At 42.0% G+C, this 19,833-nt stretch overlaps 1 protein-coding gene across 1 annotated transcript in view; it reads left to right on the top strand.

Annotated features, from left to right (window-relative positions):
- The window catches only part of UNC13C (unc-13 homolog C), a 402,367-nt gene that overhangs the window by 327,634 nt on the left and 54,900 nt on the right, over positions 1-19,833 (top strand). Inside the window, exons 25-27 of the mRNA XM_065411637.1 lie at positions 6,419-6,507; positions 9,481-9,630; positions 18,707-18,830. Coding sequence (XP_065267709.1) covers positions 6,419-6,507; positions 9,481-9,630; positions 18,707-18,830 — 363 coding nt within the window. The remainder of the gene's footprint in view (positions 1-6,418; positions 6,508-9,480; positions 9,631-18,706; positions 18,831-19,833) is intronic.

Genomic DNA, 19,833 nt, shown 5'->3' with positions numbered 1-19,833 from the left:
AGCATTCCACAGTAATGGTTGCTTTGTCTCGGAGCAGATAAGCATGCCGGCTGTCAAACGGAGCTTTCAAAGGGCATATCCAAGAATGGCCACTTGACTTAAGGGGATTATGGGAGCTTTCTGGAGGCTGATCAGAGCGCAGTAATGCAGCACCTCGTTCACACTGACACTGGGGCGCTCCAGCGGGGGTGCATCAAATATTATTCTACTCACCGAGGTGGAGTACCAGGAGCGCTCTAGCCGTGGAGTCTGAGCGACCTACGTGCCTTGCTAGTGTGGACAGGTAGTGAGCTAGTGCGCCCGGGGCTCCTTTAATGTGCTGTAACTCGCAAGTGTAGCCAAGCCCTAAGTTACTCCAGAGATTACTTTGGCCCTTGAAATCAATCATTTGATGGCAGTTGAAGTATTCGCTATTCTGAAAGTGTAGGAGTCCATCTTCTTAAAATGTTAGTACAAGTAACATTAGCACAAGAAAAGCTTGCATGGGTTTTATAAAACTCTTCTATCTGTCTGTGTTCTTATCCCGCACTGCTCCCTGTAGTATCTTAGCGCCTATGTCTGGGCATTTATGTGGTCATCCACAACAACAGTGTGTATGGGCAAAGAAGTTGCCTGATTGGTTACTGTTCTATTAGGAGACAGTGTGGCCTAGTGTATAGAACACTGGACTAGGACTAAGGAGACTTGGGTTCTATTCCTGGCTCTGCCGCTCCACTCCTGTTATCTTGGGTAGTTGCTTCATCTCTCTCTATGCCTCTGTTTCCCTATCTGTAAAATGAGGCTGAGACACCTCCTTTGTGAAGTGCTCTAACACTGACTGATGAAAAGCGCTCTGTGTGAACTAGGTATTATTATTATTACATTGCGTACAGTGTCCTGTAATACCAAACCAGCACAAGTCTTGCAGTTTGTCAGTGCCATGAATTGAGAACACCCTGGCTTTGCTATAGTACATTCCCTACATAAAAACTTTCCTAAAAAACAGCAAATGTTACATACCACACATCAGTACAACTTGTTGAAAGTACTGGCAAAATAATAAACCTTTTATAAGTACAAAAATTCTCTTGTAAGATTGTTGTGATTTTATATTGTCAGTATTGTGCCACTGTCTCAAAATTTAGTCACATTGTGGACTTGAGTGTTTTAGAACAGTTAAGGAAATGACAGTAATGCACTGTAATTGCTTCCTATTTCCACTGAACGTTGTTATTTAAGTTACTTTGGTTTTTTAGTAATGCAACATGTGCTTTGCATGTTAACAAACAAATGGATTGACATATCCATAAAAGATAAATGATCTGATGCACTGATATACTTGGGGCCGCTGTACACCACTCCCCCAGTACAAAACTTCCTGAAAGCCATCTTAGCCAGCCACTGGATCAGCCCTGTGCATAGGAGGATCCTTTGAAAGTGTGGAGCCATAGGGTATGTCTACAAAGTAAAGAAAGACCCGTGTCTGACCCGTACCAGCTAACTCGGGCCCACTGGGCTTGGGTTGTGGGGCTGTTTCACTGCTGTGTAGACTGCCGGGCTCAGACTGGAGGCCAAACTCTGGGACTCATCCCACAGGGTTCTAGAGCCCAGGCTCCAGCCCAAGCCTGGAAGCCTAAACAGCAATGAAACAGCTTCACAGCCCAAGGCCCGCGAGCCCAAGTCAACTGGCACAGGCCAGCCACGGGTTTTTCTTTGCTGTGTAGACAAACCCATTGAGGCTGCTCGGCCACACCCACACCCACCCTGTGAACACAACAGTAAGCATGGGTGGGGTAAATGCAGCATGACTGCTGTCTGAGGACCGCTCTAATTTATGTTGGGGACCTGGCTGGCATTCAAAGAGCCCGAGATAAAGTGAGTGAAAAGTGCACATCTTGACTACAGCCCAGAGTATTGTTTTGTCCCATGAAGTATTCACTGTTATTAAACCAAAATAACTTGATGGTACCTCCACATTTTGTAATCCTACAATCCTGAGCTCATTGGATTGCCTATAAATGTATAGCGTATATCCAACCAAGGAATGTAACTCTTTATATTCCACTCCTTTGAATGGCATTGCACTGATAAGCATGGCCTATGAGGATGCAGAAAGCTGGATTTTCTATCCGTGGACCTCCAGTTTTGCATTCACAAACTTTTTCTTGCACTTTGAAAGCACAAACATTTGCTAAGAATTTTAAAACTTGCACACACTCTTTAAATATTCTAAGATTGGTACAGAATCAAAAGTTAGCATTTGCACCAGCAAAACCATTTTGGCCAAGCAGTGTCCTATTCCAGATAAATTTAGTAAGTGCATTACATTTATTGGTCTATAATGATTGGTTATCATAACAACCACTCATTCAAACTAATTGCATTAGGCTTTGTGGTCTTAGCTGTAAAGAGCGGGATAAGCTGGTTTTCTAACTTTTTTGTTTGCATGCCAGGGCTCTGGCAAGTATATCCTGTTCCATATAAAATATACCACATTCAATGTGAATGCTCATATGTACAATTTAATGTTTGCTATATGTCACAGGGGTCGGCAACCTTCGGCATGCAGCCCATTAGAGTCATCCACTGGCGGGCCACAAGACATTTTGTTTACGTTGACCCCGTCCGCAGGCATGGTCCCCCACAGCTCCCAGTGGCCGCGGTTCGCCGTTCCCGGCCAACGGGAGCTGTGGGAAGCGGTGTGGGCCACAGGGACATGCTGGCCGCCACTTCCCACAGCTCCCATTGGCTGGGTGAATATTCAAGTACAAGTGCTTAAAATCTTTTTTCCATGGGTATAGATACATCACTCAAATGTTCACAAAAAGTAAAAACAAATGGGATGCAATGCCTCAATCAAGTTCATTTCTAGATATTGAGCAACTAGTCACAGAAAATTCTTTGTATTACTCAGCCAACTCTAATACTGATTCCCAGTATGAATTATTCAATGAGATTAGGTTTCAGAGTGGTAGCCATGTTAGTCTGTATCAGCAAAAACAACGAGGAGTACTTGTGGCACCTTAGAGACTAACGGATTTATTTAGGCATAAGCTTTCATGGGCTAAAAACCACTTCATCAGATGCATGGAGTGGAAAATACAGTAGGCAAGTATATATACACAGTACATGAAAAGATGGGAGTTGCCTTACCAAGTGGGGGGGGGGGGGTCAGTGCTAACGAGACAATTCAATTAAAGTGGAAGTGGGCTATTCTCAACAGTAGAATACCAAGCGAGGAAAAATCACTTGATGATGTGCTAGATTGACAGATTGACAGAGCCAGAAGGGTACCCAGAAGTCACCTACTACAGGACAGGCCCAACAAAGAAAGTAACAGCACGCCACTAGCCGTCACCTTCAGCCCCCAACTAAAACCTCTCCAGTGCATCATCAAGGATCTACAATCTATGCTGAAGGACAATCCCTCACTCTCACAAACCTTGGGACACAGGCCAGTCCTCGCTTACAGACAGCCCCCCAACCTGAAGCAAATACTCACCAGCAACTACACACCACACAACAAAAACACTCACCCAGGAACCTATCTTTGCAACAAACCCCATTGCCAACTCTGTCCGCATATCTATTCAAGGGACACCATCATAGGACCTAGCCACATCAGCCATACCCTCAGGGGCTTGTTCACCTGCACATCTACCAATGTGATATATGCCATCATGTGCCAGCAATGCCCCTCTGCCATGTACATTGGCCAAACCGGACAGTCTCTACGCAAAAGAATAAATGGACACAAATCAGACATCAAGAATTATAACATTCAAAAACTGGTCGGAGAACACTTCAATCTCCCTGGACACTCAATAACAAACTTAAAAGTGGCAATTCTTCAACAAAAAAACTTCAAAAACAGACTCCAACAAGAAACTGCAGAACTAGAATTAATTTGCCAACTGGACACCATAAAATTAGACCTGAATAAAGACCGAGAGTGGATGGGTCACTACAAAAACTAATTTCCCCCTACTAATTTCCCCCTACTGTTACTCACACCCTCTTGTCAACTGTTTGAAATGGGCCACCCTGATTACATTGGCCTCACCACTACAAAAGTGATTTTTCCTCCCTTGGTATTCTACTATTGAGAATAGCCCACTTCCACTTTAATTGAATTGTCTCATTAGCACTGACCCCCCCACTTGGTAAGGCAACTCCCATCTTTTCATGTAGTGTGTATATATCCCTGCCTACTGTATTTTCATAGAATCATAAAATATTAGGGTTGGAAAAGACCTCAGGAGGTCATCTAGTCCAATCCCCTGCTCAAAGCAGGATTACTCCATGCATCTGATGACGTGGGTTTTAAGCCCACAAAAGCTTATGCCTAAATAAATTTGTTAGTCTCTAAGGTGCCACAAGTACTCCTCGTTGTATTTTCAATGAGATTAGTTTGTTTTTCCCAGCTATACTTACTAAGGAAAAAGATCATTAAGGAAGAAGTTTGCACTGTCAGTAAAACATGGTTTTACTGTAGGAAAAACACCTCTCTGAACTGTCCAGTGGTAAATATCAGAGCAACATTAATGAGTTTCTCAGATTAAAAAATTTGGTCCAAGCCATAAGGTTTGAGTCCAAGCTTTCTCGTCCAGCCTTTTGGTTCAGCCTATTACAGAGGGAGGACCAACTGCAAAGTTTGGATCTAGGTCCACTTGAACTTCTCCAAGCTTCAGAGGTGTTTGCTTCTAGGGTTTTGGTTTGAGCTCACAAATTTCTTTGTTGTTTACATTCCCTTGCCTGTATTATCAAATTGATAATGTGTATGCATTTCTTAACTTTAAGCACATAAGTAGTCCCATGGAGGCCCTACTCCATGGGACTAACTGGTGTTCATAGTTAAGTACAGACTTTGCTGGACTGTGGCCTATATAGTAACCCCACTCTTTCATTATATCAGATTTTTGTTAAAAAAAAATTATTATCTCTGATTTTATGTGCTTGTAAAAAATAAATATAGATATAATATCATGACTGATTGTCTTTGAGGCACCCGTTCACTATAAGAAGAGGTTGGGTGGTCTTTTGGTTAACATAGTACTAGGAGTAAGCAAATCTGGGTTGTTGTCTGTGCTCTGTCACTGCTGTCCTGTGTGACCTTGGTTAAGTCACCTATCTGCACTGTTCCAAGGTTCTCCACCTCTAAAATGCAGATAATAATGCTTACCTATTTTACAAAAGTGTTCTGAAGCACTCAGGAACTAGAGTAATGAACCCGTTCATAAATAAAACAAAAAAAAGTACAAATACAGACAAGCATGATTATGTATTTCCTCCAAATGCAAAATTTCCTTTGAAATCATTGGGACTTCTGCATATGGAATTACTGCAGGATTGGGTGCAATATGTGACAATTATCATTAAAGACTATTCAATTACATTTGAATGTAGATTAACCAAAGAAGAGGAAGTCAGTTATTAATTCATATTAAAATGAACTATGCTGACATTCTTTTAATCAGTCGTATCCTATGATGGTCACAAACTATTTTTTTCTAAATTCCAAGATTTGAGGAGACAAAAATCTAGATGGTTTTTTTAATTTCAAGGTATTATTTAAAATGATTTTTGATAGAGATTTGAAAAAGAATGCATTACAGATAAAATGTCTGTGCATGGATCACTAGCCCTGTACCTGAGAAGAGATGTAAATGTAAAATTAATTCTCTCCTGCTCCCTCATTTCCCGCTAAGGTGAGAAAGAACCTGTATTAAAGATACAACAGCACTTTTTCCTGATTCCTCCACAGAATTTTATTGCACTGTGCTTGAGAGAAAGCTATTTTGGGCCAATGTGTGTCTTTAGTGGCTTTAAGGAATACAATGAAGGAATAAAGGTTAATAGATTCCCCTCCCTCTTGTCCTATAAGTAGAAGCAGCAGGGGTGGTCCTCAAGCCATCGTCCTCATAGCCAGATGTTCTAGTCCAAGCTGCATTAGTGGAAACACTGTGGAAACACCTTCAATGTACATTTTAAAAATGACACCTACAAAAGAGTAATATGTACAAAAAAAAGCCAGTTGGTTATTAAAACAAGCACCGTCAACCTTTTCATACATGATCCTCTTGTTATCGCTAGCATATACCACCTTTGCTGAGGTGATTTCTGAAATTCTAAAAATCTTGTGAACTGTTAACACCTTCTGTATCAATCCCATAGTACCATTAATGATACTTTTTTGTTTTCTTGTAAGGTAATTCTTTCTTATTTCATTTGAACAATGTATTCTGCATTGTTAGTGCTACACTAATTGGACATTAAGGCTAATTGAACATTTCCTATTCTAGTTGGTGTTTCCATATTTGTTTTCTAGTAGTGTACTATAATGAATGTATGTAATGCCTAATCCATTAATTGTAACAGAGAAATAGACTGCATGTGAGAAGAATGCAGAAAAATAACATTACTCATAATCTCTTTCCAGCTGGATCCTGACGCTAGTGTTGTTCTCAAAGAACTTCAGGTGAAACTCAGTAGCGTACTGGATGAACTCAGCATTGCCTATGGCGCAAGGTAATAAACGTACTTAAAGAATTTGTGCTACAGTGATGGCAACCATTAAAAATACTCCATTGTGCCTCAAACCAGGCAGATGTGCATAGCCAAAAGCCAATCCATTGACTAGATTGGGTGAGTGTATGTCTTTTCACATACAGCTTGCTCCAGTGTAGCAAGATCCACTGCATGAATATGTGTGTGTCTCTGACTGGCTGGCTGTACGTTTTGGAAAATACAGCACTATCCTCACCTCCAAAGGACACTAAAACTAGTGTGTGGGCATGAATGGGTTATAGTGACACAGCTGGAAATTTTACTTTCTGCTTTTGGAAGATAAAAATGGCTCGATTTGTTCTTAACTAATACAATGTTCAACCTCTCTTTTACTGTGTGTGTGTTTTGATTTCCTGAGACTGACAGCTTTGTCCAGTAGCCTGCCCCACTCAGGTTGCCTGTCTGAATTTACCCTTCTTCAAATGGTCACTGTGAAGCCCTCTTGAGTCATTTGCTCTGCCAGTGTCTGGTCTGCTGGAATCAGCTAGTGAGCCTTACTCTTGAATCAGTGTGCATGTCGCTGGCCAGAATGCGGTTTGCACTGTACCAGCAACATATCTGAGTCTTGCTATTGGAAGCAAAAACCATAGGACTGTTTTTGCCTTTGCTTGAAAAGGAATATAAGAGAGAGTGATTGTTCAGGGAATCTGCAACCGTGGGAGGCATGTGAAAGTTTTAGTTGCTCAGTAACAGTTAATGCCATATTCATACAATCTGTGCAAACTGTTTTCCTTTTCGGTGTGTGGCTTCATTAACTATGGAAAAGGATGGTTTGAATAAATACAATTGAGGAAGAGTCATGGCTGCCTCAGATCATTAATAGGCTGAGACAACCCAAATAATAGGGAAAATTAAATGACTTAGTAAGAAGGGGAAATGTCAGCCAAGAATTAAATGGTGGATAATACCTGTACTAGCTCCCTGTGGTCTCTTCTCTCCCTGTCTTAAAAGGTCACTGTTAACTAGATGAAGCACTGTGTTTGATTTTTCCTAAAATTGGTATAATCTTCTGGGTGAAATAGTTTTTTAATTTAAAGAAAATATCTACCACTTTGTTAAGATAAGAATGAGTGGTCATAGGGGCCTATATTTTTCACTCTTCTGCAGAAAAGCCAGTCATCCAACAGCTCTCATTCCCATTGCCAAAGTTGGTCAAAATGTCCCCAATCTGGCTTTGTGTGTTTCTCATGTGCTTTCTTCTCCCTTAAATTTGTCCATAGTTTATGCCTGTGACACCCTCTAACCAAAAATCAGCACATGGCCACCCAGATAGCTTCATAGCCTTACTCTGAAGAAAACCAAGTAAAACTTCTCTAGGAGGCCTTCTGCCACTTCTGAGTCTTATCTCATTCTTTTAGAGGCTGCCCATGTGGCCATGCTGAGTTAATAAGTGTGGCAGCAGTTTGCTCAGGATGGAGTTGTCTATAGCACCAAGCAGCGAACATTGCCTCAACTAATTGTGGTTGAACAAGATGCAGCAGTTTGGGTACTAGAGTAGACCCACTGCCTGCATAATCTGAATGAGAAAAGAGGTGGCTTTAAGAGCAGCACTGGCAGCCAGAAGAATTCTGAGGATGAACTGGGAAAGCAACTGTGCCATGCATTGGTTTTTGGGCTCCCCTTTATTCATTTCAAAGTTGGTTTCTGAGTAGGTGTCACTGGAAAAGCCTTCTGTCTTCTTGGCAATCAGATGTGTTCATGTGGGTTTTTGTGTTGGGTTTTTGTGGTGAAGCACAATAGCTGGGAGTTTTCAGTCTGTTTTCACTTAGCTTGTTTGTTCTTTTACTAATTGTTTTTTGTAGATTCTTTAGCTACAGGCTTATCTATTCAATTTGTCTATGAATGCATTTAGAATTGATTATCATATTTATTGCCCCTGTGGTACTTGTGGTACTTTTACTTCTCTTGTGGTACTTTTACTTCTCAGATGCTTCTGAATACTCAGTTTTGCACTGTTTAAATGTACCAATCTATGTCCTCACTATGGCCATACTGCCCCTGTGTCACTCCTTGATTTTCTGTCAGGCAGATGCTGCTATATCGGAAGAGAATTGAACCTCTAGAAAAACAAGAAATGAACTAAATCAGTAAACTCACTTTGTGGGGAATTGAGAACAACTTCCACTCCCACACTTGTAAACAGAACTAATTTATACAGACCTAACAGTCCCCCATCTCCTCTAGTTTTTCAGCTGTGTGGAAATCAGTTCTTCAGAATAGAAAATCTGTTCCCACTTTTGAATGTAAAATGCCAAATATTCCCATAAAATGCATCTGGCATAAAGGTTTATGAAGCAGTCCAAATATTTTTACTCTCTTAACTAGGTACAAAGTAGTAAACAAAACTTTGCTGTGTTGGCACATGAGTCATGACAAGAAAAAGTCCAGTTTAGCCAACTAGGACAAATTGGTAGAAGTCTTGTTATTTTCTATCTTCAAGGAGGATATTGACACCAAATGAATATAAAATTTACCAAAAAGAGAGAATATTTGATAACACCCCCTTTAAAAATACACGTAAATAGAACTTATGTCTGTAATCCCCTCATACCAAAACTAAAAGCAGGAATAATTGTGCTGGCTAACACTGATGTCTATCTTAACAGCCAGTCATACCTCAGTAAAGTCTCTGATTCACCTTCTTATTGTGTAATTCCTATCAGAAAATAGTTACTAGGACTCCTGTAGGGATAGGGACAATGTAAAAGGAAAACAAAACACAAACGTCAATGGTAAGTATATTATTTGGCCTTATACGAACTATAACTCTTCAGAAATGGTTATTTTCAGTTTCTAAATCATACAGTGCCTTAAGCATGTGGGTTTCATATCTGCTCACAAATGATTTTGTGTTCATCGATGAAGTTGATGGAGCAGAATCTAAATAGTCATCTTCTGTCGTATAATTCCTCCACTCTCTTTTTTTCTCTTTAGTTTCCAGCTTGTTATTGAGGAGTGTGTGAGACAGATGAGCTTTGAGCTAAATCAGATGAGAGGAAATGGAAATGTATCGGCCAATAAGAACAATGCAGCTATCGATGCTGAGATTGTGCTGCGACCTCTCATGGATTTTCTGGACAAAATGTAAGTGAGGAGTAAAAAGGAGTAATTTTAAATTGCTGGATGCCAAGGAATTTTATTTTAAAAATTACTAAAAATATTAGGTCCTATTTGGCATATCATGGATAAGCTAAAAAGTTTATAGTTGGGCGAAGTAAGCAATCTAAATCTTCTGAAATCGGTTACTTATAAAAAGCCATTTAAGGAGCTATTTTAAATCAGGACAATTGACCAATATTAAGAATCTTAATCCATTGAAATCCCACTATTTCTTTGTTTACCAGTGTTTACTCCCTGTCTCCTTTCCAGGAATACATAGTCTAACCCAGGGGTTGGCAACCTTCGGCACGTGTCCCATCAGGGTAATCTGCTGGCGGGGCACAAGACTTTTTATTTACATTGACCGTCTGCAGGCACGGCCCCCTGAAGCTCCCTGTGGCCATAGTTCGTCGTTCCTGGCCAATGGGAGCGGTGGGTAGCGGCGGCCAGCACGTCCCTGCGGCCCGTGCCACTTCCCGCAGCTCCCATTGGCCGGGAACAGTGAACCGCGGCCACTGGGAGCTGCAGGGGGCCGTGCCTGCAGGTGGTCAACGTAAACAAAATGTCTTGCGGCCCACCAGTGGATTACCCTGATGGGCCGTGTGCCGAAGGTTGCCGACCCCTGGTCTAACCATTTGGTGATTAACAGGAGAATCTGTTTGTCCTAAATTACAACCACATTTCCATTTCTCAACAAAATTATTATAAGATTTTTTAATTCTAATCCCTTGGTAGTGTTTTAGTTAACTTTCTCTCACCAATCCATGTTGAAGTATTGGGGAGGTTTTTCCTGGGTTGGTTTCCTCTTGAGTCTTCTCCGTTCTTTTTTCATCTGTCAGTAGTAGCTTGCTTGTATAGATGGGCAGGATGTGTTGTGGAGGGCATGCTGTTTAAGCAGGATAGCTGGGTGAGGGAAGGATGGGGGGGCTCACTTCAGAGTTTTTTAATATCCTTCTTCCTGTTTCTAGGGAATTTTATGAAAACACACCTCTTTCAGACTTTCATAGATTCAAAGTTGGTTGCTCTCATTCTTTCATTGACTCCATGCCCTGGGGGGTTGGCTTAGGTGAGACCTTCAGCTCCTGAACATGCAGTCTGCCTAATGAACATGCAACACTATAATTGCCTTTGTTTTTGTTTTGTTTTTTTGTGGGGAGAAAGCATCAGATAATTTTTAACATTAATTTTAACTTTCTTTTTATTTAGTCCATTATGTGAGATAGTCATTCAATTTTATTGGCATTTGACAGGAAATGAAATTCTGATTTCAGAAATTCTGAACACTTCTTTTCATTATAGTTAAAATTGAGTGTACTTAAGTCTAAATTTAACTTAAAAGTTTTTAGTTCTCAAATCAGTCTTTTCAAGATTCAGGAATTCTTATTGTGTTTAGTCTAAATAGTTATTAAAGAAGTTGTTTATTCTTCATAACAACTTTTGGAGAGATGATGATTCTTGTCTTCCTGAATTGGTTGAGGGAGTTGTTTGATCATGCCAATTTAATTAGTTCCCCATTATTAGAAATATTCTATACTGAAATGGCTTTTTGTATTAGTAATTAGTTTAGCAAGGTCCTTAGATTTCAGGTTGGTATATAAAGCATTTTACCATTGACAATGATATTAGGAATTATATTAGGAGCTTTGCATTTAACTAACATAGTTGAAAGTCTGCATTTCACAAAGGTGTTTGTCATTTCAACATTTAAGAAAAGTTTAAAACATTTCCAACTACACACATTTTTCTCTAAAGTTTTAAGGACACAAGTGGAGGTTTTTCTTTGAAAAAATGGGGTATAGCCTACTTTACCACTTAGATCTATTGCTCTGAAACACAACCCCCTACATTCCTTTTCACAATCAGGTCTTTTCCTAAGACATGAATCTTTTACATGGTTTGTTTTCTTGATGTGAGGATTTGTACCAAACTGGTATTTTATATAATGGGACATGTCCTGGTTTAGATAAGACACTTTTGCTGAACCAGCATGTCGATCTTTAATATGTGCTCATGGTTAATGCCTGGCTTTGAGGGTAATAATTGTGAAATATTGCTCAACGGATGGAAAGGTTTTCTGGTGTTATGACTGTAATGCGCAAAGGCTAATTCAAAGGATTAATTCATAATTGATTTTCTTCTTCGAGTGATAGTCCCAACTGTATTCCACTGTGGGTTACCCATGTGCACCATGTGCCTGGAGCCAGAGATTTTGAAAGTAGTGTCCGCTGGTCTGCGCATGCATCCTGGCTCATCTTGTGCCTCTGACCGAGGGAATAAAGGTGGGGTGGATCGACCGTCTCTTCCATTTCCTTCTCACCGCCACATGGTACTGGTTGGAACCTTCAGTGTCTGCAGCTTGGGCTTTGTCCTACAAAATAAGAATTATCTAGTTTGTAAACAGTTTTAACAGTTAGAATTTTATAGTTCTTCAGTGTTTAGATTATTCTCCTGGGGGGACCTCCTCCCCCATTCAACCCATTCAGGTACCGGACTATGCCGAGGACTCTGGGCTTCAAACTCTACGCTTCCTGTGTGCAGTCCTTCTCGGTCAGCAACAACCACCAGTGTTGCCTGCACTGCCTTGGGGAAGCTCACAATGCAGCAAGGTGCAATATCTGCCAATCATTCCCCAGCTGTGCAAGAGAAGGGTGGGAACTTCATCTCTGCAAATACCTCATGGAGAAAGCCATGAGACCCCAATCAGACCCAAGCCAGGGAACTACCCCATACATCATCCTAATTCAGCAAGGAGCGTGCCTCCTGCTGCAAGCTCCGACTGTGGTGTGGGAGAATCTACCCCTCACAGGCGGGATCTCATCAAGAAGCCAGGAAGCACTCTCATTAGCATGTGACTAAGTCTTCTTCTAAATCCACTTCAAAGAAGTCTGATTCATCTCTAAGTAAGCCCATCACCTTGGCCCATGAGGACTTAGTATGTCCTAGGTCCCAGAGGCATTATAAGAAAGCCCATAAGCATTGGGCTGCATCAGTACCAGACCACATTCCTTTGGTACGATCACCCTCGGCACCTCCGGAACCCCGGGATCCATTGGCACCAGTGAAATCTGATCACTGTTAACTTCGGGCATCTCCCTCATTGCCAGCTTTGGTGACTCGAACAAGTGGAAGGTCCTCTCACTGAGGAGGTGTGAATCCGTTGCCACCCCACATGACATTTTTGCTTTCCTGGATCTGGAATCCCCTCCTTCTACAGGAAGAAAACTCCACCAAGGGAGTTGACTGCTGGAAGGAGTTTATCACTCATCCCATAGATGGAATACATCTCCCCTCCAGTGGCACCAGGTGTACCACTGCTGGAATTGGAATCAGCCTTCTCTTCATCCAGAGATTCCAAACCACCTGAGGAACCTTTCTTCTCTTATCCTACCTATCCTCCACCACCCAAAAGATCTGGGCTTGTTTAAAACTAACTTCTGCCTTGTCTAACTCTGAGCTGCTGGTACCCCATGCCATAGGGGCCCCATGACCACCAACAGACCCCCTTCTACAGGCCATATTGGGGGGTTTGGGATCAGTTCCCCCCTGCAGAGTTGATAGATTTGCCAGGGAGTCACCCCTTATCTCCTCTCTAAGGGGATGCTCAGATCTGCCACCAGAGCTGACAGAGGAAGAGGAGGAACATTACGCTCTGGATCCAGCAGTTCCACTGTTACCAGTAAGACTACCATCTTCATCTTCAGAGGATGCAGTAACTCCTATTCTCCCCACACACCCCAAATGACTTCAGGCAGTTCTCGGACCTTTTTCACAGAGTTGCTGGAGAACTTCAGATTCCTCTTGAAGAGGTCCAGGACTCCCAGAACAAATTCTTAGATATCCTCCACACATCCGGATCCAGCAGAATATCTCTCCCCACTAATGAAGTCATACTGGAGCAAGATAGGACAGTTTGGCACACCCCTGCCACCTGCACTCATACCCCCAAAAGGGCAAAGAAAGTTATGTGCCAGCCAAAGGAGCAGAATTTTTGTTTTCTCACCACGCTCCCAACTCACTGGTGATCCACACCACTTCTGAAAGTGCTAGACAGCAATATCCCCGGTCTACTCCCACTGACAAAGAAGGCAAATGCCTGGATCTGCTGGGGAGAAAGGTCTTCTCATCATCCAGCCTCCAGTTCAGAATAGCCAATTACCAGGCACTAATGGCTAAATATGATTTCCTGAACTATGCCAAGTTTACTGACAGCATTCTACAGCTAGACAGAGCTTGTTTCCAAGCTCTGATAGATGAAGGCAAACTGATAGCCAAGACTGCTCTCCAGAAGCTGCAGTCAATGGTGCTGATATCATCTAGAGCTATGGCTACTGCCGTCATCATGCTCAGGGAGTCATGGCTCCATGCATCAGGGCTCCCTAGAGAGGTCCAGAATACCATTGAGGACCGCCCCTTTGAATCACACCTCTTCAACCAGAAGATGGACAAGTCCCTATATGCCCTGAAGGACCCTAGGGCTACCCTGCACTCATTGGGAATAACTGCTGATCATTCAGATCTAAACATATGGCTCAGCAGTTTTCCCATCAGAGACTCTGTGAACTACCACATAAGAGACAAAGAGTTCAAAAATCCTGCTTCCTCACACACACTGCAACAGGCTCTGCATCCCAACCTCAACCTCTGGCTTGACATTATTTTTGATGGGAGCTTGAGAACCACAAAACATTAAGCACAACACTCCCAAGCCCCACACACCATTTGGGAGTCATCTAGTACTCTTTTTCAACACTTGGAATGCAATAACAACAGACACGTGAATGCTGAACGTCATCCACTCTGGGTATATGATAGAGTTTGCATCCCTACCTGCTCCAAAATACCCTCCCCGTCCCTCTTCAGGGGCTACTCTCACAAGAGTATTCTCAAACAAGAGTTGAACTACTTGTTGCAGTGAGGAGCGATAGAACATGTCCTTCCTCAATACCAAGGGAGAGGGCTTTACTCAACTTACTTCCTAGTACCCAAAAAGAAGGGCAGTTGGAGACCAATCCCGACTTCTGCCAGCTCAACCACTTCATTCCCAAACTCAGTTTTCGCATGGTCACGTTGGCCTCTATAATCCTATCTTTAGAAAAGGGCATGTGGTTCATGGCTCTCAATATGAAGGATGCCTACTTTCACATAGACATTCATCCCGCTCACAGACGATTCCTTGGATTCATGGTGGGCGCCGAACATTTTCAGTACAGAGTACTCCCCTTTGGAATAGAGAGTCTTTACCAAGATATTCTCAGTAGTAGCAGCCCATGTCAGATGTTGTGGGCTCATTGTCTTTCCCTATCTCAATGACTGGCTCCTTGTTGCCAAATCCCGCCAGCATGCCTATTCATCAACTTCCATGATGCTACACCTTCTCTCCTCACTGGGAGTCAGTGTAAATGCCAAAAAATCTGTTCTCACCCCCCCGCAATAATCTCTGGACTTCATCAGGGCAACCTTGAATTCTATCACAGCAAGAGTGTACCTGCCCAAGGACAGATTCCAGACTATGAATAATGTCATAGCTCGCATCACAAGCAACCCTCAAGTACTGTTCAAGATATGTCTGTCTTTCCTAGGTCATATGGCCTCATGCACTTAATGCCAACCTTTAAATGTGGCTGCAGTCAGTATACTCCCCAAACCACCATTCCATGAACCCCATGGTACAGTTTCGGCCAAGGTAGAGGCTTCCCTGCTATAGTGGACAAATCCTCGTCAGGTATGCATGGGCATCCCCTTTTTTCTCCAACCCTCTCTGGTCAAGATCATTATTACAGATGCATCCCTATTAGGTTGGGGAGCCCATATTAACAGCCACACAGCACAAAGTTCCTGGATATCTTGAGGGTCCAGAATGCACATCAATATCCTGGAGTTATGAGCAGTTCGGAAGGTATGCGAGTCCTTTTTTCCCTTCATCCACACTCACTGTGTCCTTATAACATCAGACAATGTTACGACTACTGTATCTTCTACACCAACAAGCAGGGAAGAGCGAGATCTGCCTCCTTGTGTGCAGGAGTCAGCCTCTGGAACTGGTGTATCAGCAATCAAATCATCCTATCAGCAGTCTACCTTCTGGGAAAGCAAAATGTGCTTTCAGACTCCCTCAGCACACATTTTTCAGTCAACCACAAGTGGGAGCTCGGGTACTGGACAATATTTTCACTCTATGGGGGAACCCCAACAAGGGATCTGTTCACTTCTCATGCAAACAGAAATGCACCACATATTGCTCCAGAAGAGTCCTCGGTCATCACTCCCAGGGTGATGCTCTGCCTCCTCCTTAGTTGGACCAGCTCAACTATGCCGTCCCTCTGCTACCGCTCCTGCCACAAGTTCTATGCAAAATCCGTCAGGACAGAGCACGGGTCATCCTGATTGCCCCCTTCTGGGCCAGAGAGTTTTAGTTTCCCAACCTCCTACACGGGCGTCCTGACCACCAATCATCCTCCCAACATTTCCCAAGCTCCTGACCCTGTGCAACAGCAAGATCAAGCACCCTGATCTGCATCCACTCCATCTCAGAGTTTGGTATTTGGATGGGCATCATCCTTAGAACGTTCATGCTCCATAGCTGTACAAGACACATCCTCTCTAATAGTAGAAAGGACTCTACTAGATGTTACCTAGCTAAATGGAAGCACTTTTCTTCCTGGGCACATCAAAGAGGCATTCTCTGAGAAACTACAGATATTCCTCTCATCTTGGTCTATATTCTTTCTTTGAAGACATCAGGCTGTATTCCAATACCCACCTTCCTTCCCTTCTGCTTCAGATCTTATCTGATTTGCAGTAGAGAAGGAACTGGAGAGGCGGTCAGTCCACTCTGCCCTTTATCCCCTCAGGAAGAGACATGAGGTGAGCCAGGATGCATGCACGGATTAATGAACACTACTTTCAAATTCTCAGGCTCAGGGCATATTGTGCACATGCATAACCCACAGTGGATTACAGTTAGGGATCACACACTCAAAGAACCTCCTGTTTTCTTTCTTTCTCTGGGACATAATTTTACACTGTTGTTGCTTCTAAAGGTCACATCTTTATGGGCTATGTTTTCAGAGATTCTGAGCACTCTCAACTCCCATGAAAGTCAATTGCAATATCTTAGCACCTCTGAAAGTCAGTCTCTTTGTATGCTCTTCTGTTTTCCTTTTCAGAAAGTTGAGACATTTTTACTTGCTGCTTTGTACTTTGAAAATATAATTTACATGAGCATGTTTCCTGCTTGGGGAGTGTGAGTGATTTAATTGGATTCCCAGAACACCAAAACTAATAGACCCCAATTGAGTTTTTGGTGAATATTTCTTCCTAGAAACTTACATCTTGGACAGGGTCCAAGAAATAATGACTTATTTTTCCACTGAGATTGCAGGCCCATGTTAGGAAAGCAGGAAGTGCATCTGAAGAAGGTGAAGACAATCTAAAAGGGCCCAAAAAGGAGCTGCAAGGAGGGGAGAAGGAAATAGAGTTTTTTGCTTGCTTTCTGTAGGTTCCACATATATTAATATATTAAATACACCATAGAGTACTGAGGAAAATCTGGGAGAAATCTGGACACTCTGTTTATTTGGTTCTTTGTCAGTTGGCACTGGAGCTCAGTGTAACTGGCAGTGTGGAAAGTGCCCATTCTTTTCCCTTAATTTACTCATAGGAGCTGACTGTTTCTGCAACACTGGCAGCTGCAGAAGCCAGATTCCTAACCCTGAGAGAAGCTTTCCAGCAGCTGTATCTATATGTCAAGCTTTCATTTCTAACCATCTATCTAGTCCTGTGTGTAAAGCCGCTGGAAGCATAGACTTTCTTAGTCTTAATTTCCTTTGACATGAGGAACATGATTCTCTTATAAGTCTGTAAGAAGACAAAGGCCAAAAATCTTCACAAACACACATGATCTGTCCTTGAATGGTAAGAATGGAATAACCCATTTGATTCACTCTTCTATTGCATCAAACCACAAATCAATATATATTGAAGTTACCTAACACAGCTTCCTTGAAATATAAACAAATACAAATTTAATTTTTTAAAAGAGGTTTTAAATACTTGCCAAAGAGACACCACCATTTTTGTAGAATTTAGATGTATAGTTAGATGTAAATGTAATCCAAACAAGGAGCTGAGATAAAAATGCTTCTAAGGAGTATCATCTGCCTTGCAAATATATGTGATTTCTGCTGTGATTATTTCTCTATTACTATCACTTTTCATATGCATACCTATAATAGCTAGTAGAAAGATTAACTGGTACATGTACATACCTATAATGTGATTTGTACATCCTCTATGTTATATGCTCATTTACATGAACAAAACTTACATAATACTATAAGACTCCCCACATACATATTTACAAATTGCTGTTTTTTAAAAGAATAAACAGAAGATTTTCTCATTTGTGTGCACTGCAGTAAAAGGTGCTTAATTCCACATATAGCATGTTTCATGAATACCCAATTCGATCCTAATAAACCTGTGATGGGGAAGCGATCCTCCAAACACTTATTACAGAGCCTATTCTTACTACTCAGTAGTCCCATTGACATCAGAAGAAATGTGTATGCATAACTGTAAGTGTTTCAAGGCGTCAGCCCAAAATTTGTTTGATATCACAAGCAGTTTCAACTGCACAGATGCAACATAGGACAACAAAGGAGCTTTTTCTTTTTAAGCAGAAACTAATTTCACAATAACCCTTTAAGTTTTAGTTTTTTAACTATACCAATCATTTGAGCATAACTTTACAGTTCAACCATTATGTTTCATTTTCAATAAATACAGTGCTGTTGGGTACATTAAACTGAGCATGGTAAAAGGGTTGCTGGATGTTTACATGGAATGTTTGTTCCTAATCTAGAAGACAAGATTTGAAATGTTCAAAAATCCATATGAATAATGCTGTGAAATAACACTGATGTCTAAAAGGCATTATTGGTGTAGTGGTTCAGAGAAACTGTAGCACAAGGTAGCCGTTAATCTGAGTTTATGTTAATTCAGAGCCTTTGATGTTTTAATGCTAGATTTGGAGACCAGCCTGTGTTTTACTTTATTCCAGTTTAAGTCTCTCTGCAAAAATCTGTGAGAAGACAGTTCTGAAACGGGTTTTAAAAGAGCTGTGGAAATCAGTCCTGAACAAAATAGAAAAACAAATTGTGCTTCCACCATTGACAGACCAAACCGTAAGTGTCCAAGCCATGATTCACACACATTTAAAACCTATGCAATAATCACCTTACTTAATCAGACATCTGGTAGCAGTTTTTTAAAACATCCTTCCAGAAAATTGCCCCCAAGGAGGAACTTGGTCACTACATGCAGCTTGCTGGGTACTTTTTCAGCAGAAAAGCTGGAGCAGATCTTTAGTAGCTGGTTTGCAAATCCTCGCTATTGGGTGTGCTGCCTGCCCATCCTAGATTGGGGCATTCTCGCAGTGCAATTCATCAAGGTGGGGTGCAATGTAAAAGGCAGGATCGCTTTCATAGAGCATGTTTTTAAATGTTATTTGTGATGGCTTTATTGCCTGTGGTGAAAATTAATAGCCAGATGATGGCTCGCCCTTTGCAGGTGTGCAAGGACAAGAGAGAACACAAGCAACCCGCCACAGTGGGCATTCAATCACTGTACTATTTCAGCACAGATGCTAGCCTTCCTAGGAGGCTAAGGGGTGGGGATGCAGAGTGAGAGCAGGCAGGGTCATGGCCTTGTATGCCCTTCCCCAAAAGCCTCCTGCTATATGACGCCTCATCACCACCCCAAAATGCAGCCACTTCCCAGCCAGTGACTCAATGCCACAGTCTGGCTCTAGATTTGTTAACCAGACATAGAGAGATCCCCTTTGGCGGCGGGGGAGGGGTTGCTTTACCAGGATGACAGGAAGCGGGGAACATGGTACAGCTGGAGGAGGTCGTTGTGCTACCCAAGGCAATAGTGAGGGTAGCCTGACATGATCCTCAAATGGGGATGCCATCTAGGGATACTGTACTTACAACACTGGTGTAGGGGGGTTGTCAAATTCTGGATGTACCTTTATGAGAAAGCAGTAAAATAATGACCTCAGACTGTTGTGATTTTTTGGGGGTGAGGAGAGGTAGTGTAATATAGAAATATTATTGTTGTTGTTTGGGGTGTGTGTGTGCGTGTGTGTGTGTGTGTGTGTGTGTGTGTGTGTGTGTGTGTAGGAGG

This window comes from Emys orbicularis, chromosome 10, assembly GCF_028017835.1.
Source record: "Emys orbicularis isolate rEmyOrb1 chromosome 10, rEmyOrb1.hap1, whole genome shotgun sequence".
NCBI classification, from domain to species: domain Eukaryota; kingdom Metazoa; phylum Chordata; order Testudines; family Emydidae; genus Emys; species Emys orbicularis.
Note: the sequence above shows the minus strand (reverse complement) of the source record. Positions and strands in the feature narration are given on the sequence as shown.